This window comes from Notamacropus eugenii, chromosome 3 (genome assembly GCF_028372415.1).
Source record: "Notamacropus eugenii isolate mMacEug1 chromosome 3, mMacEug1.pri_v2, whole genome shotgun sequence".
Lineage (NCBI taxonomy): Eukaryota > Metazoa > Chordata > Mammalia > Diprotodontia > Macropodidae > Notamacropus > Notamacropus eugenii.
In genome coordinates this window covers 385,834,574-385,860,790 of record NC_092874.1, presented here as the reverse complement: position 1 = coordinate 385,860,790, position 26,217 = coordinate 385,834,574, and the positions used below count along the sequence as shown (strand labels likewise).

At 42.7% G+C, this 26,217-nt stretch overlaps 1 protein-coding gene across 1 annotated transcript in view; it reads right to left on the bottom strand.

The window, feature by feature from the left end:
• Window positions 1-26,217, bottom strand: part of TTYH3 (tweety family member 3) — a 184,931-nt gene that overhangs the window by 52,634 nt on the left and 106,080 nt on the right. Inside the window, exons 2-7 of the mRNA XM_072597702.1 lie at window positions 25,983-26,152; window positions 12,766-12,877; window positions 9,856-10,076; window positions 7,519-7,614; window positions 4,742-4,814; window positions 4,297-4,372 (exon numbers count right to left, since the gene is read on the bottom strand). Coding sequence (XP_072453803.1) covers window positions 4,297-4,372; window positions 4,742-4,814; window positions 7,519-7,614; window positions 9,856-10,076; window positions 12,766-12,877; window positions 25,983-26,152 — 748 coding nt within the window. The remainder of the gene's footprint in view (window positions 1-4,296; window positions 4,373-4,741; window positions 4,815-7,518; window positions 7,615-9,855; window positions 10,077-12,765; window positions 12,878-25,982; window positions 26,153-26,217) is intronic.

The window sequence follows — 26,217 nt, the reverse complement described above, 5'->3', positions numbered from 1 at the left end:
CTGATGAAAGCAGGCTTGGGGCATGCCGGAGGCTCCCGCACCCTGGGGCAGCCTGGTTACAGGCTTTTCTCTTTGCCTTAAGCTATTACCTGGCACAGCAGAGGAGCTGATCAAAAATAGGATGAGAAGGGTTTGGGGGTTGGCTGTTGGTGTTTTTTTAGATCAACCCAAAACACATTAATGTCGTCAGCTCCAGAAAGGAATGAGGGTGGGGGTTCATCCATAGTGGACCAAATCAGATTAATTCAAGGTCGTTAATTCTGGCTCATTATTGGACAATTGATAGAAGCAGCTGAAAGGAAAGCAGACCTCCAGCTGTCCCTAATGCGTTTGTTCATGGAATCACACAGTCAAGGTTAAGTCTCGGAACTTTGCCTCTCTGCTACAGGGCAGAGGAAACAGAGCTAGCCTTCTTGAGAATGGGAGCTAGTTATCAATGAAACCTGCTGGAGAGACATACATCTGCATGTGGCTGCTCTGTGGCATACATCTGACCTGCCTCAGAGGAACCTTGTAAATAAAAATCCAGCATTTCCACCACACGTGCATACTAGACCACACACACTGTACAAATGACTGCTCCCCACCAGTGACAACCAAAATTAACAATAATAAGAGCTCTAAATCCCTGAAGGCTGGCAAAGCCAACTTTACAGTATAGTATCTCATTTGGCACAAACAAAGGCACACAAATTTTGGAATTCGGAAGGGGCTTTAGAAGTCATCTAACCCTCTCATTTTTACAAAAGAGGAAACCAAGTCCAGAAAAGTTAAGTGACCTTTTCCAAGGTCACAAGACAGTAAATAGCCAAGCCAGGAGTCACACTCTGGCCCCAAAAGATTGTAAGTCCACCTCAGTCTCCACTGTGCCATGCTGAATGAATGGCAAAGGGCAATTTTCTATCTACATGATGTCATCTGGGACTCCTAACAGGATTGTGGAGTGATAGAACATAAGCATGGTACAAATCCTTTACCTATGTGCTCTTGGGGAAATCACTTCCAGACTCTCTGGGCCTCAGTTTTCTCATCTGTAAAACAAGGGGGTAGGACAAGCTAGTCTATACTGCTCCCTCTGGCTCTAAGCCTGTGATCCTGAGTAGGTGAGGAATGATAAAAGATCACTTATACCTAGCTCACACACCACACCACACACACACACACACTCTCTCTCTCTCTCTCTCTCTCTCTCTCTCTCTCTCTCTCTCTCTCTCTCTCTCTCTCTCTCTCTCCCTCTCTCCCTCTCTCTCCCTCTGCCAGCTTCTCTACAGACTTAACCAGCATCCTTTCATGAAAAAATGAGTTAATGTCCAAAAAAGAGGTGAGAGAGGGAGAAAGAAGCAGTCCCTCGAGGGGAAGGGGACCTGGCTGAGCAAAAGGAGCCCTCCCTGTGTATCATCAGCATCATCAGGGCTCTGTTTCTGCAGGTAAGGGAGATGGGCCAATGTGCCAAGAAGAAGCCCTATTTATGACCTTACTAGCGGGTCATGCATGCATCACCAACAAAGCAATCAGGATGGCAGCACGCTCTCATTTGTCCCTTGTCTTTCTCACTTCCCTCCTTTATTAAAATCTTGAAATCATAAAATGCTAGAAATGAAATGGATTCTGGCTATGATCTGGCAAATCTCTCCGTTTTCGTAAATAAAAAAAAACTAAAGTCCAGAGAAACAAAGGAATGTATATCCAAGCAACAGAATTGGGAACAGCGACCCAGCTCCTGCGACTTTCTAATTAGGTGTTTTCTTGATTGCTTCCTCCCGTTTCAGAAGCTGCTCCCTTTTTTCTCAAGAAAGTGTCTGCAGATTATCTCTTGCATCAAGTCAGTACCATCTTCTGTGGACCAGGCTCAGTATCACTGAATCCCAACGTTAATGCCCCTTTCTAAAAAGCAACCAGCCTGTCCTACCTAAGCTTCCAGCATGTAAATTATGAAGCATGTTACCATAGGTAACATATAGGACATTTAACATCAAGATAGATAAAGCTTCCTTAGCAAGCAGGAGACGGAGACATCAATACTGATTTTTAGCCTTATCTCACACATCCAGTCATCCAACAGGACAGAACTCCTTGGCCCAAACACCTTGCCATCTGCCCTGCTGAAGTCCCTTTTTCTCATCGGGAGCAGACACTCTCCATACTGAACCTCTAAAGACCAGTTCTCCATTTCTACCCCCATGCCAAGGAGATTTAATCTCAGCTGGGTCACTTCTGAATTGGAAAAATCTGAAATTAAGGTTCATTCAGGGTTCTAGTGACTGGTGACTGTGCAGGGCTCTAGGATTCCAGTTGTCCTTCCCACAGTGGTGAGGAAATATTGGTCTCACTCCTGCCAAAATGCAGTGGAGAGAGTTCCATGGTACCATATGGCCCTTTCCCTTATGATACTGGAAAAAGAGACAGCATCCTTCAGAGCACAGATGTCCTTCCTTCCTCGTCACAAGCATCTTGAGCTCCTAGGCATATCACAGGATTCAGAGATGAAAAGGATCTTCAGTTATCATCTAGTCTAAGTCTTCCATTTTACCTAAGGTCCATTTTACAGATGAGAATGCTGCAGACTAGAGATTAAAGGATGTGCTCAACGTCCCACAGTAGTAAGTTAGCAGCATTTGGGTCGAACAGCCTACAAACCTGGTCACTCTGGTTGTGAATTCTGACTTCAAACCTGACTCATTATAATCCTTCTGCCTCCATATCTCCTACTGAACCAAATTCTACCTCATCCAAAAAGGACCAGGTTAAATGAGGCAACTAGGTGTCGGAATGATTAGGAGACTGGGTCTGAATTCAAATTCGGTCTCAAATACTCACAAGTCACCTAACTTCTGTCTGCCTCGGTATCCTCAACTGTATAATGGAGATAATAACAGTATCTACCTCCCAGGGTTCTTATAAGGATCAGAAGAGGAAACTTAGGCTTTGTAAAGTGCCTGGTACATAGTAGGTGCTTAATAAATGCTTGTTTCCTTCTATCATGCTTCCAAGCCTAGTTGTCAGGTGATAATTAGTAAATGAGGCAGAAAGTTGGATATACTAATAAGTTCTCTGGCCCTGGAAGTAGAGGACATGTTTAAATTCTACCCCTGAAGCTCATTCCTGTGGGAGGCAAATCACTTAACCTCTCCTGGTTTCATTTTCCTCATCCCTGTAAAACAGGGAGATTATACTAGATGACTTCTAAATACTTTTCCAGACCTAATTCTAATGGTCCTAGGGATGAAACAGAAGGGGAGGGGGAGAGAAGAAGAGGCAGATTATTTTAGGAGGAGCCTGGGCCTCACTCCCACATCAACTTGAAGCTGTTTCACCTCAGCCTCCTCATCTGTAAAATGGGGGTACTTGCTTAGCCCTACAGGAATAGGAATATTGCATGGACTAAAGAAGATAAAAGATTATATGTTTACTTTTAGGATGTTTACGGACGATACTTTGAGACCTTTCCCTCAAACCTCTCCTGCTAATCCCAGGTCACAATGACCTCTCATCTCAGAGGTCCTAGAACTACCGGTCAGAACTGAACAATGGGGGACTTGATTACACATTGCCATGTACTGATCTATAGTGGTTTCAGGTGTCCTGAAAATAGAGGACATTGCTCAAGAGCAGGCGCGAATCTCGTTCCATTTTTTCCCCTTCTCTTCCCATATAGAGGCTCAGACAATGAACTGGACCTATACTTTCATTTCAATAGGCAACTCATTTTACCAATGCAAATATACAACTGCTCTGCACCTGGGAATTTGAGAGAGGGGTTATTTTTGTCTTTTTTTTTAAGAGAAAGGATTCTTAACCTGAGGTCTTCAATCTTTTATTCTATGCATTTAATAACATTATTCTGAGAGAAGGTTCCTAGGCTTCACTCATCCATTCATTTCAACCAAAGGTTCCATGACACACACACAAAAGCTTAAAAATAACATGTCTTAGAAAGTTGTTTTGAAAACTAAGGGGGTCATGAGGCCAGTATGTGTCAGAGGCAAGCCTTGAACCACAAGTCTTCCTAACACCGAGGTCTGCTTTCTCACCATACTGCCTCTCACCTGTCATATCAGCTCACTCAAATTCAAAATATGTCAGAGGCTCTTCAGTTCAAACACCAACACATGTTCTCCCTCCAGAACCTTTTCCTACCAAGGAATACTCCTCATTGGTGAGGGCAGACATACTAGTACAAAGGCTTTCATGTAAACTGAGCTAAGCTGATTATGGGCAGAAAGCATCTTCAGTTCCTTTCTCCAACTGGGTAATTAATGCCTTTAGGGCATGTTGGCCTTCATGGAGTCAGCTTACCTGCTCCAAGTACTGAGTGATCTTCCACCATCTTAGTCACGTATGTATCAGGGTCCACACAAAAGTCACTGGAGCCCTAGAGAGAAGAGAAGGAAGGTAATGAAGACACTACAGATTGCCACCAAAAATTGAGCAGGGGAAGTAAGGGCCCCATATCCCAGGCCCAAATCTTCCTTAGCTGTCCCTGGGAGGAAAACAACCCACTACATGAACTCACACTGTTACCTGTATAAATGTGCTTGCCCCTCTAGGGGATGTGTGAAGGGGCCACCCTAAGCAATGACTCACAAGTGGTAGAATTTCAGAGCCTGTGACAGAAAGCTGGAGAGATCTGAGAGTAGGGAAGCCATTTCTAAGATTTTTCCACCAGATAGTAGCATTGTAGCCAGTCTCAGAGAGGACATTTAGGGGAAAGGAAAGTGACTTTAGCATCAGAGTCACTTACCACAGAGACTGCCAGCTCGAGCCCCAGGGATCCCCAGCTGATGACCAAGGCCAGCACTCCCAGCAAACATACCCTAAAGGGAAAGAAGAGGATATGACATGTCAAGAGGGCCCCACACTCCCTTCCCCACCAACAGCTATAGTTCTCCTCCCAGCTACTTCAATTGACTTCCCAAATGTGGGGAGAAGTAAAGTAGGAAATAAAAATCTGCCTCCTAGCAGTGGTAGGGGATAATAGGAAATGGGAGCTTTATTTATTAGAGGCTTGGACAGCTAGGGAATTTGTCTTCACTAAGAATTCTCACATAGTAAGTAAGGTCTGGCGATGGTTAGAACCAGGACCTGGTTCAGACAAGATTGCTTTTTCTCTGTACTCAGTCCTACCCTCCCTCCCAAATCCCACCACCAAACCTAGCTTAAGTAACCTTCTGCTTCCCAGGAACATGGGGGGTAGGGAAGGTATTCCCTGACTTATCCCAGCCAATGGTGCAGATTCCAATTGTCCACAGCTGGGCCAGGCTCCAGACTAGACTCTATGAGCTGAAGGAATTGGGGGCAGCCAGAATTCTGCTCCCACTCCCTTTCTAAAAAGTCACCCTCAATGGGCTGTCTGACCTCATTTCCCATTACTGGGGACGGCTGTGGTTTGCACGAGATATACCCTTTCCAAACCCCAAGGCAAAATCTTAGCTTTTGCCAAAACAGCTGCACAAAACTCTGCTTGCTTACAAAGCCCTTGATGGCTACCACAGTGATTCACTGCCCTTGGAGGCATTTAGCCAAAAAGGAAATGCTGCTGACTACAGGACAGCACATACGTGGCATTGGAAAAGGAGAAAGCCACACTGCCAAAATGGTGAGTGAGTCGGTCTGTCTGTCTGTCTCTGTGTCTATCTCTGCCTCTCTGCCTCTCTCTACCTCTCTTTCTCTCTCTGTCTCTCTGTTTCTCTCTCTCTCTGCCCAGATCTGTCTAAAAGACCTTCATATATTTCATTTACTTCCCCTGTGGTAAATACCAGTTTTAAAATGAGGTAGAAAGGGGAGCAAAGGCATCGGCTATTATTTCTGTAGCCATCTTTCAAGATTTCTCCTTTCTGCAGGTCCCAAGCGACTTATGGCCTGCTCAGGTTCCCAGAGGGCACAGCACTCAAAGCTCACAGCCCTAGTTCACAGGTGCCCTCAGGGAATAGAAAATAAGGGTGAACTACAACAGGAATTTTCAGTTACATTCATTTCAGGCATTAGGGACCTATAATGTTTCAGACTGCAATAGGGGCTATCAAGACAAAAAACAAGAATTCCCTATTTAAAAATATTTATCACCAGCCTTCAAGGAACTTACATTCCACTAAAAGAAAATCTAGTAGAAAGAACTTAGGGATGGATTCTTGACCTTCCTCTAACAAGATAGGGAGGCCATTAACCTCAGCATGGCACAGGGAAGACAGTCAATCCTGGAGCTAGGAAGGCCCGGGTTCAAAAATCTTCTCTGACAGATACTGGCTGTGAGATCCTGGCAAGTCACTTAATATCTGGGTGCCTCGGGCAGCTTTCTAAGACAATAAATTGCAAAGAAGTTGCCAATTAATAATACTGGGAGAAGGAGTTTCCTCACCCAGGAGTGAGTTCCATATACCAGTGAAATCCCAGGTCTAGGCCCTAGTCCGATTCTTCCTAAAAATACTGTGAAGAACAAATAAATTAAAAGACAGGAAGAGTGCTTTATAAACACAAGTAAGCCATTTCAGGCAGATGGTATTGGTCTTAGTTAGAAAACAAAACAAATAAAAAAAAAAACCTGGGCTCTCCAATTACACGTGAGCCAGGGACAGGAGCTTAAAGCCTAAACCTCCAATTCCATTCTGTCTAGAATAGTACAGTCTCCCATGCAAGAAATCTTTCTGTTCTTTCCACCAAAAAGCAGTTCAGCACTGTGGGCTCACAACTGTACTGAAAGCTGAACCTGTGGATCCCACAATCTTACTTGGTCTGTTTCCTTTTCTATAAAACAAGGGGGTTACTTCTTTATAGAGACGACAGGTGTGAAATAACACCTTTATTGTCAGACATGGTTGAGTTCTGCTAACTGGTTTTGCTAACCTGACTTCCCCTCCTCCCCCATCCCCTTTTCTTATTTCATTTCTGTTCAAAGGGAGGGTCTGGTGGGTTGCGGGGCAGGAGCATCTTCAGAAATGAAGAGAAGGTATAAAAACAAAAAAGTATCAATAAAAATAATTTTTAAAAAACAGAAAGTGGTAGTTACAACAGATGATCTCTAAGGTTTCTTCTTGTTCTGACACTTATGGTCCCAGACTGATAGATCATCCTCCCCAGCATAATTGGGATGATTGGGACTCCCCAATTTCCAATAAAGAACCAAAGGGAATTTGTTGGATTTTAAGTTGTCATTATATAGGCATTACAAAGGTAACCAATTATACTGAAATACAGTTATAAAAATATTTTTCAAAACAAGTTCACACACTCCAGGTTAGAGGAACTCTGCCCTTAGGGAAGCATCTTTTCCAAATATTAAACCTGAGTCCCCAGAGAACGTCTTCATTGGAATTTCTTTTCTATAATCTCTCTGAGCAGACGACTCTCCTAGACGCTGGGTATCTGGCAGTTGATCCCATCATAGATGGGATAACCCTAGGACTTGATGAAAATTAATTGGCTGGTGAGGTTAAAGCAATCCACAGCCTTCTCTCCACTCCACCAGCAGACACCCTTCCACCCCGACTCTGCCGAGCCTCATCTCAGGCTCCCCAGACATACCCCACTAGGATGGCCTTGGAGTTCCGGATGAGTCCAAAGAGCACGAGCAAACAGATCAAGACATCGAAAAGGAGGAGGCCCAGGTACCCCAGCCACCTAAGGACAGGGAAGCAGACAGGTATGGGTTTTCTGAGAACACAAGCAATGCTGAACCAAAGGCCACCAACAAGCTGGATCCGCCAAGACAAATATGCCAACCTCAAGAGTGACTGACTGTATTTCTTCCATTTTTCTGTTTCAACATGACACATTCCCACCACCATTCCAAAACCAGAGCTCCCCTTCCCATCCCTTCCCCCCTTTCCTGTTTCTTATTCCTATTCTTTCTAGGTCCCTGTCTTCAGTAATAGGAGAAAAAGGTGGCAACCTTAATTTTATTTAGTTTTATGTTATTTATATGATATATTTAATTTATTTAATTTTATTTAAAGTTGTAAAAGCCTAGTATGTTATCCCTTCAAGAGACTATGTTCATTTTAAAAGAGGATATCAACAGTTTTCTTCATGTGTTAACTGGGGGGGGCGGTTATTAACCTTTTCTAATAACGTAGACCCTTTTGGTAGTCTGATAAAACCTACAGATCCTTTTTTCACATTAATGTTTTTAAATACATAAAACAAAATACAAAGGATTACAAAGGAAACCAAATATACTCAAAACATGTCATTTTTTTCCCATCCAAACTGACAGACCCCCCCCGAAATTTACCCACAGATACCTTGGGAGTCCATGGACTGAGGGTTAAGAATACTTGGTCTAAACAGCAAATTTCCATGCAGAGAAAAGAAGAGAAGGCAGGCCAAAAGCAGGCCAGCTTTGAAAGTTACAGACTGGCACTTATTGCTGTTGTTATTGAGTTGCTTCAGTTGGGTCCAACTCTTCATGATCCCATTTTGGGGTTTTCTCAGCAAAGTTTGCCATTTTCTTCTCCAGATCATTTTACAGATGAGGAACTGAGGCGAATAGGATTAAATAACTTACCCAGGGTCACACAGCTGGGAAGTGTCTGAGGTCAGATTTGAACTCAGGAAGATGAGTCTTCCTGACTCCAAGCCCAGTGCTCTATCTACTGCACCATCTAGCTGACCTTGAACTTCTTATGTATTTAAGAAAAAAATATGTACACAACAACAGAGATCTGAAGTCTTATGTAGTCTTTTTCTGTTCTACCATGGAAGGCAGCTAGGTAGGGCAGCGGACAGAGTGCCAGGCCTGGAGTCAGGAAGGCATATCTTCCTGTGTTCCAATCTGGCCTCAGATACTTCCCAGCTGTGTGACCCCGGGCAAGTCACTTAACCTTATTTGCCTCAGCTATTCATCTATAAAATGAGCTGAAGGAGTAAAGTAAAACCACTCCAGTATCTTTGCAAGAAAACTCCAAATGGGCTCATGAAGAGTCAGACATGACTGAAAAACTACTGAACTACAACAGTGTTTATGGAAATGCCCATTCTATTTGATACTTGCTAAATTCAAAATAATTTTTAAAAAAATGAATTTCAGGCTTCAGTGGGAGAGATCTTTATAAGCAGGTACTTTGCCAAGCACCCCTCCCATCACACTAGGCCTACTCCTCCAACTTCTGACCTCCTCTAACATTTTGAATCTTCCAGTCATTAGAACACAATGGAAATCTGACGGGGCCTGGGCTCCATCCTGAGTCTCAGAATACTTTCAGCAGAGAAACAATTTCCATTAGAAGACAGAGAACTAGGCAGAACTAGAGGCTGGCTGCTCCAGCCAAGTAGAGGTCCCCTAGGACTGAGCTCATCTTATAAGGTTGTCATAGAAAGATAGATACATAGGTGTGCATGTGTGTGCAGATGGGTATACATGTGTGTGTATATGTGTACACAAATGTGTGTATATGTATATAAATGTTTGTATATACAGACAGACAAACAAACAGACAGACAGATAGATAAATAGATAGATATGTGTGGGCCTATAAGGTAAGCAGTGCTCAGAACAGAGAGCTGAAGAAAATGAAAGAGTTGAGACCTCTTCTCTGGCTCTATCCTCCCTGGTTCCCAAAGGCCTCAATTCCTTTCCAAAGTGGCTATCCCTTTCCCATGCCCACCCTGAGGCTGCTGTGGTCAATGCCCATCCTGCCCCCTCTCTCCCTGGTACCACTGCCTTCAACCCTCTCCTGCCTCTCTGCTTCTACCCATTCAGAAATTTTTTCCTAGCTCCCACTCAATAAACCAAGAACAAGAAAGGACATCAATGTTACTTGTGCCCAAAGCCAGCCTGGTAGAGGAAAATGGAATTGAGAAGGAAGCTGTTCTAACTTTCCAGCCCATCTGAGCCAGAGCTGAAGAGAAAGTTATCCTTACCTATACCAATCATAGAGATCGACCTGAACGGCCAGATCTTCCAGTGATACTGCGTTGTTCTTCCAAAAGGGGATCTCTGTGGTCTGCCGAACCAAGTCATACAGAAGCCCCTGGAGTTTCTGGACAATGTGCAGATAATCAGTATGTTTTGTGTAGAGCTTTTCCAGGGTTTGAAGGCTGGTCTCCACTGTCTGATTGAGGGCCATTGTAGTGTCTGTCACCTGAGGGAGAGAAATTGGGGCAAAGAGATCAGGGAGAGAGACAGAGAGAGGACAGGGCAGACAATACGTTCTGTGTGAGCAGTGGAGTAGGGACAAGGGGTAGAATTGGTTCTGGGGCAGGTTGTAGAAACTTAGTATGTTACCTCTTCAAAGGGGGATTTTTATTTAGAAAGAGGAAACTGATGGTTTCAGTATTGACTGAGGAAGTCAATTTGAGAACCTGGGAAACTATTATCTCTTACTCTATGAAGGAATGGGCCTGGAGAGAGACAACTAAGTAGATCAGTGGATAAATTGCTGGACTTGGAGTCTAGATCTGAGTCTAAATCTAGCCTCAGGCTGCAACCCTGAAAAAGTCACTTCACAAGATTTACAAGATGACCTGAGTTCAAATCTAGCCTCAGATACTTACTACCTGGCTGACCTTGGACAAGTATGTCTCATCCATAAAATGGAGCTAATAATAGTACCTACTTCCTGGAGTTGTTGTAAAGAGAACATGATATAATATATGACATGCCTTGCAAACCTAAAACTGCTATGTAAATGCTAGTTATTGGCTGTTGGTGGGAAGAGCATGGGATTTTCTGCCTTTGGGTAAATCACTTCCCCTCTCTAAGACATAGTTTGCTCACATGACGGGGTCACTTTAGGTAATCTTGAAGTCACAAGATGAGAGAGATGCAGGGGACCTCAAGAGGCCATTGAGTACAACCCTCTCCCCCATTTTGAAGGCAGAGAAATTAAGGCTGAGGAAAGTAAAGTGAATAGCCCAAGATCACAAATATGGTGACAAATATAGAATCCAAGGAGGGATTTTAATCCAGATTAAGCAAAATCATATAAGATTCTGGGGCTGAAAGGAAAGTCAACAATCATATTAATCCAACCCTTCATTTTGCAGATGATGTATAGCTGAAGCTCAGAAGAGCTAAGTGACCCAGTAGATAGAGCAGGAGCTGAGTTCAAATCTGACCTTGGACACTTACTAGTTGTGTGACTCTGGGCAAGTCACCTAACCCTGTTTACCTCAGTTTCCTCATCTGTAAAATGAGATGGGGAAGGAAATGGGAGCATCTTTGCCAAGCACATGGGGTCATGCAGGTTGAACACAACTGAAAACAACAGCTGAAGTTCAGGGAGGGTAATGTGTCCAAAGTCACAGACATAATAGTCATCAGAGAGGGTCATCAGATGAACCCAGGTCATCAGATCACAGATCTAGAATTAGAAGAGACCTCGAAGGAGGCCATCTAATCCAACCCCCTCATTTTACAGATAAGGAAACTGAGGCTTAGGTTAAGTGAATTGCCCAAGGTCATAAAAATAGCATATATCAGAAGGTGGGTTACAACCCAGCTCCTTTGACTCTAGGGTCAATGTTCTTTTCTATCCAACTTGAACCTTCTTCCATTCAGAGGTCCCTGGGAGAAGGAGGGGAGTGATCATTTGCCTCATTTAGAGGTCAGTAATAGCTCAGGGGTAAAAATGGAAGTGCTCCAGCCCCACCTCCTACCCTTTCACTCCTCCCACCTCCTACATGATTCAGGAACTCCAGAGATGCTGACAGGGACTCCAGGAGAGGTAAGCAACAAGAACTGCTATTCAGATAATGTTAAATATATCGCTTGAATAAAGCCCCTCATTAAAGAGTCTCCTCTGCCTATTGAAAAGGCAAAATTCTGGTCCTGTCACTTTTTTCAGGAGTGTTAACCAGAAGCTGTTGCTTTACATGCAGACACCCCCATTCACAACCTCTTCTCTCTCTCACACCCACACAAAACCCACCTTTCCCTCTCACCTATACCACTGCCACTTCTTTTATACACACACATATCCCTCCCCCTTTCCCCCCATATGTTCAAATCCACCTCTGTCTCTCCCACTCTGCCTTTTTCTCCTTTCACAGACCATAGGACCATGGACCTGGAGCTAGAAGATACCTCTGAGGTCATTTAATCTAATCCTCCCATTTTATAGTGAGGAAACTGAGACTTGTAGAAGTTAAGTGACTTGCCCAAAGTCATACAGGTAGGAAGAATCAAAGACGTGATTTGAACTTAGACCCTCAATTTTTAGAGTCAATGCTTTTCCATTATAATAATTATATTATTACATATTGCTTTACAACTATATAATATACAACATATTAATATAATATCTACCTCTCTTACTTTATTACACACACCCCCACCCACACACACTCACACCCACACAAACCCCTTATTTCTTTTCCCCAAACCAAATCTTCCCCTACTCTTACCCATACACACTCTAAACTTCACTTCTCTGCATCCCCCTATACATCCCACCCATTCTCTCTCTCTCTCTCTCTCTCTCTCTCTCTCTCTCTCTCTCTCTCTCTCTCTCTCTCTCTCTCTCTCTCTCTCTCACACACACACACACACACACACACACACATACACACACACACACATATATACACATATATATGCACTGCCAATGAAACATAGCCTTTGGCTGGCAAATTGCAGCACTCAGCATGAGACTTCTTGGAAATAGGAAGAAAGAATACAGCAAACTCTCTCTCCCCAAGACAACAGCAACCCTGACTCTGAAGGCCAGAATGGAGGGAGATGAGCTGAACATCTTTAAAAGGGATGACTTCTTCTCTTGGCTTTCCCCACCAACCCTAAGGTCAGTTCCCAGGCCCATTCTTCCAACTTACCCGATCCTGGACTCCAGCCACTGTGCGGTTTGCATGGCGAAGTGAATATGTAACTCGATGAATGCCGTCACTGGTCTCTCCATTTCCATAGAATCCCACTGCGATGCCAGCACTAAGGAGAAATATGAGAAACTGGTTAGGAAAATGCTCATTCACTCAAGAATTGACAAGCTCTCTTTTTCTCCCACCAGGAATAGCCTTCCCAGAACATAAGCTGAAAATACAGGTGAGAAGACAGAGGAAGCTGAGGTAAGACTCCTCAGTCTTCCAGAGGGACCCACTGACTTCAACTTCAGGTAATAGGAATCACGAGCACCCAGAATGGAAGGAAAGTGAATCAATCAGATGACAACTACTTACTGATAGCCTACTATGTGTCTGTCCAGGGTGGTGCTAAGTTTACAAAACAAAAAGCAAATTAAATGACAATTTGTAGGGCATTTCAAAAGTCTGCAAAATGCATTACATAGTCAGTCAACAAGCTTTTTTACATGCTTCCTATGTTCCAGGCACTGTGGAAGAGCTGGGAATAAAAAGGTATAAACAGTTCCTGCCCTGGAGAAGCTTAGATTCTAACGGGGGAGATAACATATCATTATCTCATTTAATTCTTACAACAATCAACAAGCATTCAGTGCCTACCAGCAGTCAGATTATCCCCATTTTAGGGAAATGGGGAAACAAAGGCTCAAAAAGAGGTTAAATGATCTGACTCTTTATGCCCTGAGTTTGATCCTCTGAACTGCAAGTGTCTCTTTCTTCCCGTTACCTTATATTTATTTTGTCCATATTTCATATTTCCTTATATATTGTCTATTTCAAGGACAGAACTTAGCAAGAGGACCACGAGATCACAGATTTTGAGGTGCAAGGGAAACCACTGACTCCAACCCTTTCATTATACAGATGAGGAAACTGAGGCAAAGAGAGGTGAAATGACTTGGCCAGGGCCACACAGCTCGTAAGTATCTGAGGCAGGATTCAAACTAGTGTCTTCCTGACTCTTATCGATTAAGACACTTAGCTCTAGGCATTTAATAAATTCTGGATGATTGCTCAGATCACACAGTTCTTCCGTGGCAGAAGAAGAATTGGAATCCAGACCTTTCCTGACTCTGAATTCAATTCTCTTTCAATTAAATCACGCTGTTTCTCATGGTGGAGACCTGTGTTCTCCAAGAATTTATTATCTAAGTAGAGAAACTGAATAGACAAAATTAATTCAAGACGATTTAGGTTAAGTATTAGATGAGTAGTGCCAAAGAAACTGGAGGGAGGGGGCAGAGATTGATCTGGACAGAGATGGCTATAGGCTAGGGGATGGAATCAGAAAAGATTACATCAAAGATGTGGGACCTAAAAGTTGGGTTAAATTTAAACTGACCCCTAGTAGAAGAAGCATGCTATAATATAAACAGGGTTCAATCCAGCTCATTTTACAGATAAAGGAACTGAGGCAAACAGGGTTAAGTGACTTGTCCAGGGTCACACAGCTAGTAAATGTCTGAGGCCAGATTTGGATTCAGTAAGATGTCTTCCTGACTCCAAGCACAGTGTTCTATCCACTTTGCTACCTAACTGCCCTTTGACTTGATTAACTTGACCCTAACTTGGGTAGGAAGGGGCAAGGAAGTACTGGGAAAGCTTGCCTGTTGATCCACAAAGTAAGAGCTTCTTTGAATAGGAAACAGTCTCAGATGATCATCTTATCCTAGGGTCCTTAATTTTTTTGTGTGTGTCATGGACCCCTACTCAGAATGTTTTTCTATATAAAAAATAAAGATATGTATAAAATATATAGTTATATACAAAATAAAGGACATCAATGCAGTTATTTAAAAAAAATTTTAAAGTTCATGGACTCCAGGTATCCTTCATTTTAAAGAGGCAGAACCTGTGGCCCACAGAGGAAAGGTCAACCTGCTTGTGACTGACCCGGAGGTCTCCACCTACTCTCTCCCCTCCCCTCCCCTCCCTTCTTTAGACCTAAAAGATCAAATGCCACCCTTAATCATAGGACCTCAAAGACTGGAAAACCCTCCAATTCTCAGGAGAAACATTAGCTAATTTGCCTGTATAATTACCACCTTGCACTCCAGGAGGAGAGGAGGGATACTATTTTGGGAAACTCGGTCTCACTATCTTTGCCCCCCCCCCCCCCCATACTCCCTCTCAACTTTATTCCCTTTCGGTTTGGTTGCTCATTGTACACTGACCACTGGGGCTTCCTATCTGACACCCCACACCTGGAAAATGCTGTGATAAAAGAGTTGTCTTCTGCCCTAGGACACACTCAGCCATTGGGAATCATAGAGATCTTAGAGATTAAGCAGTCCCCACACTATAGGGAGGAAGAAACTTAAGCCTGAGGAAGAAGGGATTTACCCAAGATCACACAATGAGTTAGTGGCAAAGTTAAGACTTGAACCCAGACTTTCAATCCAGAATCCTATCTCTGCTAGAGAAACTAAGGCAAAGTGAGTTGTCCCCGGCAACCATCTAAAAAGGCAAGAAAGCCCCAGTCCTCTTCCTAATAGTTTTTAATTATGTCTCTAAGCAGAGTGGGATAGAGTATTAGAATAGGAGTCAGGAAAAATCTGAGTTTATGTCCTGCTTCAGATGCTCATTGTGTCACCCTGGGCAAGTCATTCAACTACTCTCAGCCTCAGTTTCCTTATCTATAAATGGGGATAATTTTATCACCAACGTTACAGGGTTATTATAACATACATAAAACTCTTTGCAAACCTTAAAGCACTATAGTATTTATATGTTACATTATTATTATATATTAGCTATCATTAGTATTTAATAGCTCTTTACAGCTTCATGTTCCATCATTTTCTCTCAACCTTCCATACATTCTCCAGAATGTTTCACCTCAGAGTTAAAGGTTTTACAAATTTATTCTCCATTACATAAAATAACACCTTTCCTTTATATCGTTCTAAACTCATCTTGTTTAGAGTTCAATTAGAGTTCCTAATTGTAGAATTAGGATTTGGTGAGCTAAGTCCACCATCTTCCTTATCAGCATTGTTTGCATCCCATCTCCATATTCCCAAACAAAATTGTTAGGGGCATGCTATAAAATTTGCAATAATATTAATAGTAATGATAATAATATCTAGCATTTATAGAGTGATTTAAGATTTGCAAAGTGCGTTACAAATATCTCATTTTCAATCAATAAGCATATATTAAGCACCTACTAAGTGCCCAAGCACCATGATAAGCTCCAACCTCAACCTTCCAAGGTAGGTGCTATTATTATTCCTATTTTACAGATATGGAAGACTAAGGTTAAGTGATTTACACCCAGGATCATATAGATAGTAAGGTAGGATTTGAACTGGGGTCTTCTTGACTCCAGGCTCAATACTCTCTAATCAATGCACCACTTAATTTGCTTAATTACCTATTGGGCATGTAAGAAAGAAGCAATAAAGACGGTAATAGGGAAAGCCTCTCCATTACCTATTGAAAAAAGTCCAAATTCTTTAGCCTGACATTCAAAGTCTTTCATCATCTGGTTCCAAACTACCTTCAAATCTTGACTCATTCTACGCCTACCTACTTCAGGTGCACAACATGTCAACCAAGTCATTCAAACTCATCATTTTCCAAACAAAATCCTATTGAAATCCTACCATCTTCAAGGTTCTGTTTGGGGATCTTTTCTTCCTTTGATTTCTGGAAGGACTTTGCTGACACGTCATTTGTGGACCTAGACACACACTTAAAAGATCACTTGCTGGACTAAGAGTCAGGAGCCCTCTACTCTAGCCATAGCTCTGCCACTGACTGCGTGATCCTGAACTGGCCACTTTCCCTAACTGGACCTAATTTTCTTTACCTGTAAAATGATGCCATTGAACAAAATTATTTACGTACCTATGTTTCTTTCAGTGGATCAAAGGAAAAGCAACTTGAGGAAGACACAAGGGTTTAAGTCTCATATGCAGATATCATAATATCACAAGCTCATCTCAAGATTCCAGTCTTCCTAGATGTCCACTTACTACACCTGGGGTATAATCCCTTGAGACCAGAGCTGTAACTGGCTTGAGCAAACAAGGCTTTGACCTACAGCAGTGATATTGGAAGGAGGTTAGGGTTGGGAAATATTCTCAGCTTGTTCCTCTTTCTCAACCAGTCCTTATAGCCCTGAGGTCAACTACTGGTACAACTGTATTGGGAAAGGGGATGATCCTGTCTTCCCCCAAATGTGAGTAGTAGAGGGAAGACTGTATCTGACATCACACTTTCTTCTATGTCAACTGTTTTTGCTTTGGGTGAAAATATTCCTTGTCACACCTCTGCTTAGGACCCACGGCAATCTGAGGAGCCAACTCAAAATCCATCTCCCTCCAAGAAGCCCTCCTTGACTCTAGTAATGCATGACCTCTCTATTCTTAAAGATTTCCATGGTTTATATGTTGTCTTGATACTTCATGAACTGAGTTAATCAGTGTGAGCCACTAATTACCCAAATCTGGTTGATTGGTTGTTGTCCTTTGCTCTCAAAGAGGACCAAAATGACATCACTATGCTACAGTCAAGTTTCAATGTGTCCAACTGCAGCTGATGCAAGCTTGGAATGCTCTACCACAGGTCGGGCACAGATAGTTTGTGTGAATATTCGGATACAATAAATTTGCACATCCTGCATTTCCTTTGAGCTGTTTCAATTCTGCTTTGCTCATAGAACACAGCACCCTTTCTGATGTGAGCACAACATGAGCAGTCCTGTGTTAGTGTCTACCACGTCATACTATCAATTCCAGAATTCTTAAGACAGATCTTGAGAGTGTCCTTGTATAACTTATTCTGACCACCATGTGGTCAGTGTATGTGTATGGGGGGTGGGAGGGAGGTCTTTCCTTTAAAGTGGACTGTACTGCTATTCTGCCCTACTAGAGAGGTAATGTGAGTTCCTATAGCTTAAGAATGTATCACTGTGACCCACTTGGTGATAAGCTTCTCCAAACTTAGACTGGTCCATGATCTATAGGCATCTGGTCTGTCACCATGCAGGGGGCTTTGTTTGTTTGTTTGTTTGTTTACCTTTCTTTTTAGCAATATTTAATTTTTTCCAATTATATGTAAAAACAACTTTTAAAATTCATTTTTATAAGATTTTGAGTTTCAAATTTTTCTCCCTCCATCTTTCCCCTCCCACTTCCCTAAAACAATAATGGGTTACATATGTGTAATCATGCAAAATATATTTCCATATTAGTCATGTGAAAGAAGAAACAGGTAAAAAAAAACCACAAAAAAATAAAGTGAAAATAGTATGTTTCCATATGCATTCAGACTCATAAAGTTCTGTCTCTGGATATGGATAGTATTTTCTATCATGAGTCTTTGGAATTATAATGGATCATTGTATTGCTGAGAAGAGCTAAGTCAATCAAAGCTGGTCATTGTAGAACGTTACTATTACTGGGTGCAATGTTCTCCCAGTTCTGCTCACTTCACTTTGCATCAGTTCATGTAAGGCTTTGCAGGTTTTTCTGAAAGCATCCTGCTTGTCATTTCCTATAGCACAATAGTATTCCATTACATTCATATACTACAACCTATTCACTATTGTCCAACAGGCATCCCTTCAATTTCCAATTCTTTGCCACCACAAAAAAGAGCTGCTATAAATATTTTTGTACTTGTAAGTTCTTTTCCCTTTTTTATCATCTCTTTGGGATGTAAACCGAGTAGTGGTATTGTTGGATCACAATTTGATTGCCTTTTGGGCATAGTTCCAGATTGCTCTCCAGAATGATTGAATCAGTTCACAACTCCACCAACAATCAGAGGTCATTGTTTTTTCAAAGCCATGTTACTTTATAATTTTCTAAAGAGTTTCATGAGTTTATTTCAGAGGCTTAATGGTAAAGTATACTAGACTCCTCCTGACAAAAAGGTAATGGAAACCAAGTACAGAATGAGACATTTTTGGACACAACTAATGCAAGAATTTGGTTTTTGACTATCCATATCCTTTAAAAGGGTTTTGCTTTTCCAAAAGGGATAGAAGTAAGAGGGAGAAAAAAATAGATTTTTTTTGTTCATTGAAAAAAATTTAAATGAAAAAAATTGTTTCATGAGTATATGTACATTTTAAATCCCCAACCAGACTGTAAACTCTTTGAGGGAAGGAACTAGCTTGCAAATTATCACCTAATTAAACTTTCTCTCTTTTCTGTCCTGCCCTTCCCCAATAAACCCCAGCTCAGAATTACAGAATGTTTAGAACAGAAAGGGATCTTAGAGATCATTTCGTCCAATATCCCTCATTTTATAGATGAAGAAACAGAAGTCCTGAGATGTTATATATCTTGTTCAGGGTCAAAAGGACCAGGAAGGAGCAGAGCTGAAAATGGAAAGCAGGTCTGACCCCAATCAGCGCTCTCTTCACTACAGTCCCAGTGGCTCCTTCACTGCCCAGTAAGGCTTTCTTGGATGAAACGTGCCCAGAGGGCCAAATGGGATGGCAGAAGACTATAAAGCAAGGGTTCTTGAATTCTTTTGCATCACAGACGCTTTTGATAGTTTATGACTCTCTCTCAGAAGAATGTTTCTAAATGCATTAAAAGACATAAGATTACAAAGGAGATAAATTCTATTGAAATGCAGTTTTACATACACACACATACACACACACACATATACATACACATCTAGATGTAGATATAAAAGATCACAGACTCCAGGTTTAGAACTCCTATCTAGACCCTACAGAAAGTTTCTTCTCTGAAGTAACCTTCCCAGGCACAAAAATCTCCATGTCAGGTTGTCTCTCTGACCCATAAGGATGACCAAGATATTAATATCAAACAAGTGAGAAAGAGCATCAGACAGCGATTGAAATAGACAACGTGACAGAGAAATAGGGGTAGAGACACCACTCCAGGGATGGAGACTGACATCACCAAGGATATGAAAGAGGCTATGACCAAATTTAACGTTTGGCAAGGAAGGCAGCACGGTATAATGGGAAATTCGCTAAACTTGGAATAACAAAACCCCCCAGGCTCTGTCATTTAATACCATTCTGAGAATGTTGTAATACTCTGGACACAGCACTTAACTCCCTCAGTCTCCCTTAGTCTCCTCATTGGTGAAATAAAGGGGTTGCACTTAATGATGGTTCAAGTCTCTTCCATCTCTAGACTTATCTTACAAAATCAAAACCTTTTGGAAGAAGGGCTTGGTTTTAGGATAGGAAGCCTCCAGTTCAGCCAGGATGGACTTGGTTCTGTATGGAGCAAGACCAAGAAAGCAAGAAATTTAAGAACAAGGAGGGGGAGGAGGAGAGGGTTCCCAGAAAATTCACAGAAGCCCTGGCTGCTAGGCTCCCCCGGAGGCTGCTGGCAGACAAGGGGGCTGACTCCCAACTGACACAAGGGAAGTCTGCCACACACAAGCCAGAAAGGGGCAAAGAAATGGGCCCTGAGGTGCCGTCCATCTCCACCAGAGCAAATCAAAGTGATCTTAATGCCTACCGAGGAAGCACTTAGCAGCAGTAATGGGCCTCTGATGACTCCTGAGGAAGAACCACTGGAGGCCATTATCAGAGAGAAGCAAGAAACAATGTGCTGAGGGGTAGCAATGTCATAGCAGAGATGAAGACTGGGGCTGGGGTGGGAGGCAGTGAGAGCAGTGTTTAGAGAGAAACCATGATACCAGCATTTATTAGGAGCATGGGGCAAAAGAATCTGTGAAACCCTACTTCTGGAGTCAAAAGTTGAATTGAAGTCCCAAATCTGTCATTTATTATTAACTGTGCAGCCACAGGCAAGTCACAGACTATCGGAGCCTCAGTTTCCTCATCTCTGAAATGGTAATGATAATAATCTTTTGCTACCTAGCCTCATAGGGCTAGTTTAGGGAAAGTATTTGACAAATGAAAGAACACTATATAAATTGCAGTCACCACCATGAGAGGTAGTATGGTGTAATGGATAGAAAGCTGGCCTGGATGCCAGAAAGAACTGTTTAAATTCCACCTCTGATAAATACTGGGAAAGTCACTTAACCTTTTAGTGTTCTAGGATACCTAAAACCTAAAAGCATGGGTAAAGGGAGTTTTCTCAACTGGAAGTTGCCCTAGACCAGAGGAGGGGAACCTGCAGCCTCAAGGACACATATGGCCTTCTAAGTCCCTGGGTGCAGCCTTCTGAATGAGTCCAAATTTTGTAGAATAAATTCTTTTGTTAAGGGGATTTGTTCTGCAAAATGTGGATTCAGTTAAAGGACTGCACTTGAGGACCTAAGGTGTTTCATGAGTTTATTTCAGAGGCTTAATGATAAAGTATACTGGACACCACCTGACAAAAAGGTAATGGAAACCAAGTACAGAATGAGACATTTTTGAACGCAACTAAAGTGAGAATTGCAAGAATTTGGTTTTTGACTATCCATATCTGTTAAAAGGGTGGGGAACCTGTGGCCTTGAGGTTACATGTGGCCCTTAATAAAAGGATTTGTTCTGTGAACTTTGGATCCAGTTAAAGTGCCACACTTGAGGACCTAGAGGGCCGTATGTGACCTTGAGGGCATAGGTTCCCCACCCTGCCCTAAACCATAAAATATCATCCTCCTCATGATGTGGGTTACTAAGTTGTTCTTGAGCTAAAGAAATCATTGAACTTGTTGCGATAAGACAAGCCAAAGCTGGAGACAAGGACCCCAAAGGCTGAGGGGAAATTAGTAATGGTCAGGGTAGAGGGGAACTGGCCCCTGTGGGTTTTACCCTCTGTGTATGCCAGAGGTATCAAATACACTGAAACCAGATTAAAATGTAATTGGGAAATATTTAACAAAACAAACACAAATACAATAAAATACAAAGAATATAATATATTTTGAAACTCATTCAATGTGCAGCTTACATATATTTTTATTGTTGAGTCATTTCAGTCATGTCTGACTCTTCTTGACCCCATCTGGGGTTTTCTTGCAAAGATACTTGAGTGACTTTGCATTTCCTTTTCCAGATCATTTTACAGATAAGGAAACTGAGGCAGACAAGGTTAAGTAACTCAACCAGGGTCACACAGCTAATAAGTATCTGAGGCTGGACTTGAAATCAGGAAGAGGAGTCTTCCTGACTCTAGGCCTGGCGCTTTATCCACTATACCACCTAGCTGCCTCATTTACAGATGGGTGGCCAAGGATGCTATCTGAGTTTGACACCAGTGGCAAGTGACCCACACAGGTAGAAGGGATGATGGTGCTGCAGAGGAAGGAACCCATTTCAGCTTTTACCTGCCTAGTCACTTCGGAAACACTCCTCTTAGGTCTTACCCATCCCTGAAACCTGTACTGTTCTCCTGAAAAGCCCAGCAAGCAGCCCCCTGCCTCCTCTAGGCTGAGGTCTCCCTAGGACACTCATTGTGCATTAACAATAGCTTTGGGAGTCTGCAGTCAGGGTAGCAACAGCAGCAGCCTCCAAGACACTGCTACCACCAACCATCGGGCTAAAAATAGGAGTGGGGAGGACTCCTGGAAGAAAGGGTTAGGAACTATAGCACCTGCATAGGATCAGGATTAGCTCTTATGGCAGCTGATGCTAGCTAGCTAAAGGAAAACCCTCCAGCTCTGGCAGGGATGGAGGCGTGGGAATCCTCGCTTCCTGCAGCTCTGCCTTCTCTTGCCTGGGCCATGGTAGCACTGGGTGGAGCATCCTAAAAGCAGCAGGCTGTATCACAGAATCTGCTGATACCCCTCACCCCCAAAATCGGAGATCCTGGGCCTCCAGAGGCTGATCCATCTCTGGATTTTGCCGCTCCCTCGTGCTGTGGATTTGCTTGGTGTCTCAGCAACTATTCTTGCAAAGGGGTGGGAGCACAAGGGGGCTCCCTGTTGCCTCTGCCAGTGTCTTGTGCAAAGAAGGACTGAAAATACCCAAATGATCAGAGCTAACCTCAAGCAGAGCAGCCTGGCTTTGTCCCTAATGAGCACTCCTCAAAACCCCAGGGTAACCTATCAGCAGTCACGTTGCAGGCAATGAATCTGGAAAGGGACCTATTCCCATCCTAGCTTCCTCTTTTTCTGTCACTAGCATATCCCCCTAAAGCAGGCATCCTTAACTTATTTTGTGTCATAGACCCCTTTAGCAGTTCGGTGAAGGTCAATTCCCTTCCCAGAATAGTAGTTTTAAAATGCATGAAATAAAATGCACAAGATTACAAAGGAAACCAATTATACTGAAATAAAGATGCAATTTTTTTTCTCATCCAACTTCATAGAAATCTTTACACCAATCCCTTGAGAGGATGTGGACCCCTGATCAAGAATCATCCTAAAGGAAGCTGGCACACAGATGGGGAACTCACCTGCAAAACTGGGTGGGGAGTAGTTCTCTCCCCCCATCCCCAATCACAAACACATTTATCCATGGGCTTACTTGCCTTGTGGGACACAAAGCAAGGTTCTTGAAGCACTAACAAGGCCCAGTTCAGTCTGTGCTGAGTAAACAGGTGATGAGATGTTCTCTGAGAAGCCTAATGCAGAAGGTGCCTGCCCACACTCCAGACAGAGCCAAATACCTAGACAGGTGAGATTCTACCCTGGCTTTTCTGAGATTTCCAGGAAAAGAAAACTCTATAATCCATGCTAAAGCCGAAAAGCCATCAGACAAGCCTTCCTTAAGTCTAACCCTGAGTTTCTCATGATACAGGAGCTTAAAGCTGAACCCTCTTGCTTCACAGAAAATAGAAAGGACCAACACTAGTCATCTCCCTCTGAATGACATTTTCTCCTAGGTGAAAGGAATATTAATACAGTTAAAAATAAGTCATCTCTCTGAGTTTCTGCTGGACAATAAGACTGGAAGTTCTTCATCACGGAGATAAACAAATCCTGCATGCCAGGGGTCAGCTAATTTGTTTTTTCTCTCTTTTTTCTTTTATTTGAAGGCAATCATAGTTAAGTGACTTGCCCAGGGTCACACAATGTCTGAGGCCTGATTTACTCTTCTCTTCCTAACTCCAGAGCCAGTGATCTATCCACTATGCTACTTAGCTGCCCCTGGGTCACCTGATTTCATTGTAGCTCCCATTAATTTGGCTCGTGTTGTTGGGTTTTTTACGTGTGAAAAGAACTTCATTCTACTGACTCATACATATTTACTTATTACCCTGCTCCCTCAGTAACTTGGGTTAGTGGATTTAGACCTGGCCTTGAAATCACGAAAACCTGCATTCAGATTCCACCTCTGGCATTCTCTCACTTGCCTGTGTGACTCTGGGAAAGTCACTTAACCTCTGAGTGTGCCAAGCTCTTAACCTAGCATCCATGATTTTTAAAAAATATATTTTGATGATGGTATTTCAAGATAACTGATTTCTGTTGTAACCCTTTGATTATATATATATATGTATATTACTACATACCACATATAATATATATAGTATATAATCAAAGGATAGCAAAAGAATTTTATTTTATGCATTTAAAAACACTTTTCTGAGAAGGGGTCCATGGCTTCACCATCCTGCAACAGGGGTCCAGGACACAAAAAGGGCTATGGATTCCTGCTTTAAGACTATAAATAGGAGAGAAGATAAAGTTTCTCATCAGAAGTTCTTTATACCAATGAAATCACTAGTTCAATACCCCCTCCCTGTCCCTTCCTGCCCAAAAATAAAACAAAAAAAAATCAGTCAAGCAAACAAAACCACCTTTGAAAGAATCCACACCACCAGTGAGCTTAGATAGCAACATGGATCCATCCAGCTGGGGGTGATCAGTGGACATAACAAACAGCCTTCTCCAGCTGAGGCTTGAGCTATGTGTAGGGTTGGTTTCATTCTTTGTACCTTCACTGCCTGACACATGGTGGGTGCTTACCAAACTGTTGTTCTTCAGCTGTTTTCAGTCATATCCAACTTTTCCTGACCATTTGGGGTTTTCTTGACAAGGATACTGGAATAATTTGCCATTTCCTTCTCCAGCTCATTTTACAGATAAGGAAACTGAGGCAAAGTGACTCGCCTAAAGTCACACAGTTAGTAAGTGTCCAAGGCCAGATCTGAACTCAGGAATATGAGTCTTCCTGACTTCAGGCCCAGAACTCTAGCCACTGTGCCACCCAGCTGCCCACTTTATAAATAATTGTTGATTAATTCACCACCAAAGCTTCTACCCATATACAGATGGCACAGTAACTACCCAGATGTGCTCTTTGGCACTTTCTGATCCTTTCATATGCTTCCAGTGATCCTAATTTGGGTCTAGACCTGAGTTTGGGAACTAATGTATCTAGTCATAGAGGCAATAATCACTTCTTAAGCACCTGTTATTCGATAACTGAAAACTGGGGTGGAGAACCTGAGGCCTCCAGGCCACATATGGCCCTCGAGGTCATCAAGCACAGTCTTCTGAGCAGATTCAGACAAAAGGTCACACTTGAGGACCTAGAAGGCCACAAGTTCTCCTCCCCTGTGCCAGACACAGGACTAAGAGCCAGAGATACAAAGGCAAAATTACTAGTCATTGCTCTGAAAGAGCTCACAGTCTAATGGGAAGGACAACATGTCAATAACCATGCATGAGGATCAATTAGGACTAATATCAGAGGGAAGTCACCAAGATTAAGGAGGTCTGGGAAAGTGACTTCAACTGCTAGGTGACTAGAGAAGAAGTCGGGGAAGCCAGGAGGAGAGAAGAGGAGGGAGAGAGCTGAAGGCAAAGGCCATTCATACGTATATGGGTGTGGACAGGTTGCAAGGAGGCCAGTGTCTCTGGATTGCACAGTACATGGAGGGGATTATGAATTATGAATTATTAGTGGAATCATTTATTTTTCTTTCATAGGCCAAACAGTCCATCCCACACAGATAAACAAACTGAGAGTCAGAGGTTAAGTGACTGCATGGGGTCAGACAGACAATAAGCATCAAAGGTAGAATTTGAACCCAGATCATCCTCTGAGGCCTGAACCAGTGCGCTAAAGCTTGAGAATCAAGGCAAATGTGTTGAACCCTGGTTCAGCAAATCTCTTTAGTTGAGGCTCATGTAGGGCCCTGGAAGGGACAGAAAAAAGACAAGGACGCCACTCTATGAGAACCTCCCACCCAACTCATAACCTTGAGTTCAAAGGCCAGACATCTTTCTAGCTCCCACAGGGCCAAGTACTGCACCTGGCACAGAATAGGGGCTTTGTATGTGTCGAGTGAGAAAAGGGGCCACGGCAATCACTTGCTCACCTGCAGACCAGAGTAGCAATGATGACACACCAGGCCGTACAGCAGCAATCTGCATCGAGATGTTCCTCAGTTTTCCGATGGCGACAGCACAGCCAGAAGGAGTAGAAGAGAAGGAAGAGGAGGTCTAAAGCCAGGCAAGATACAGCTACGCTACCCAGCAGCAACAGCGCCTATGGAGAGAGAGAGAGAGAGATGGGAGATCTGTTTTAACATCATTGGTCATCAAGGCCAAGCT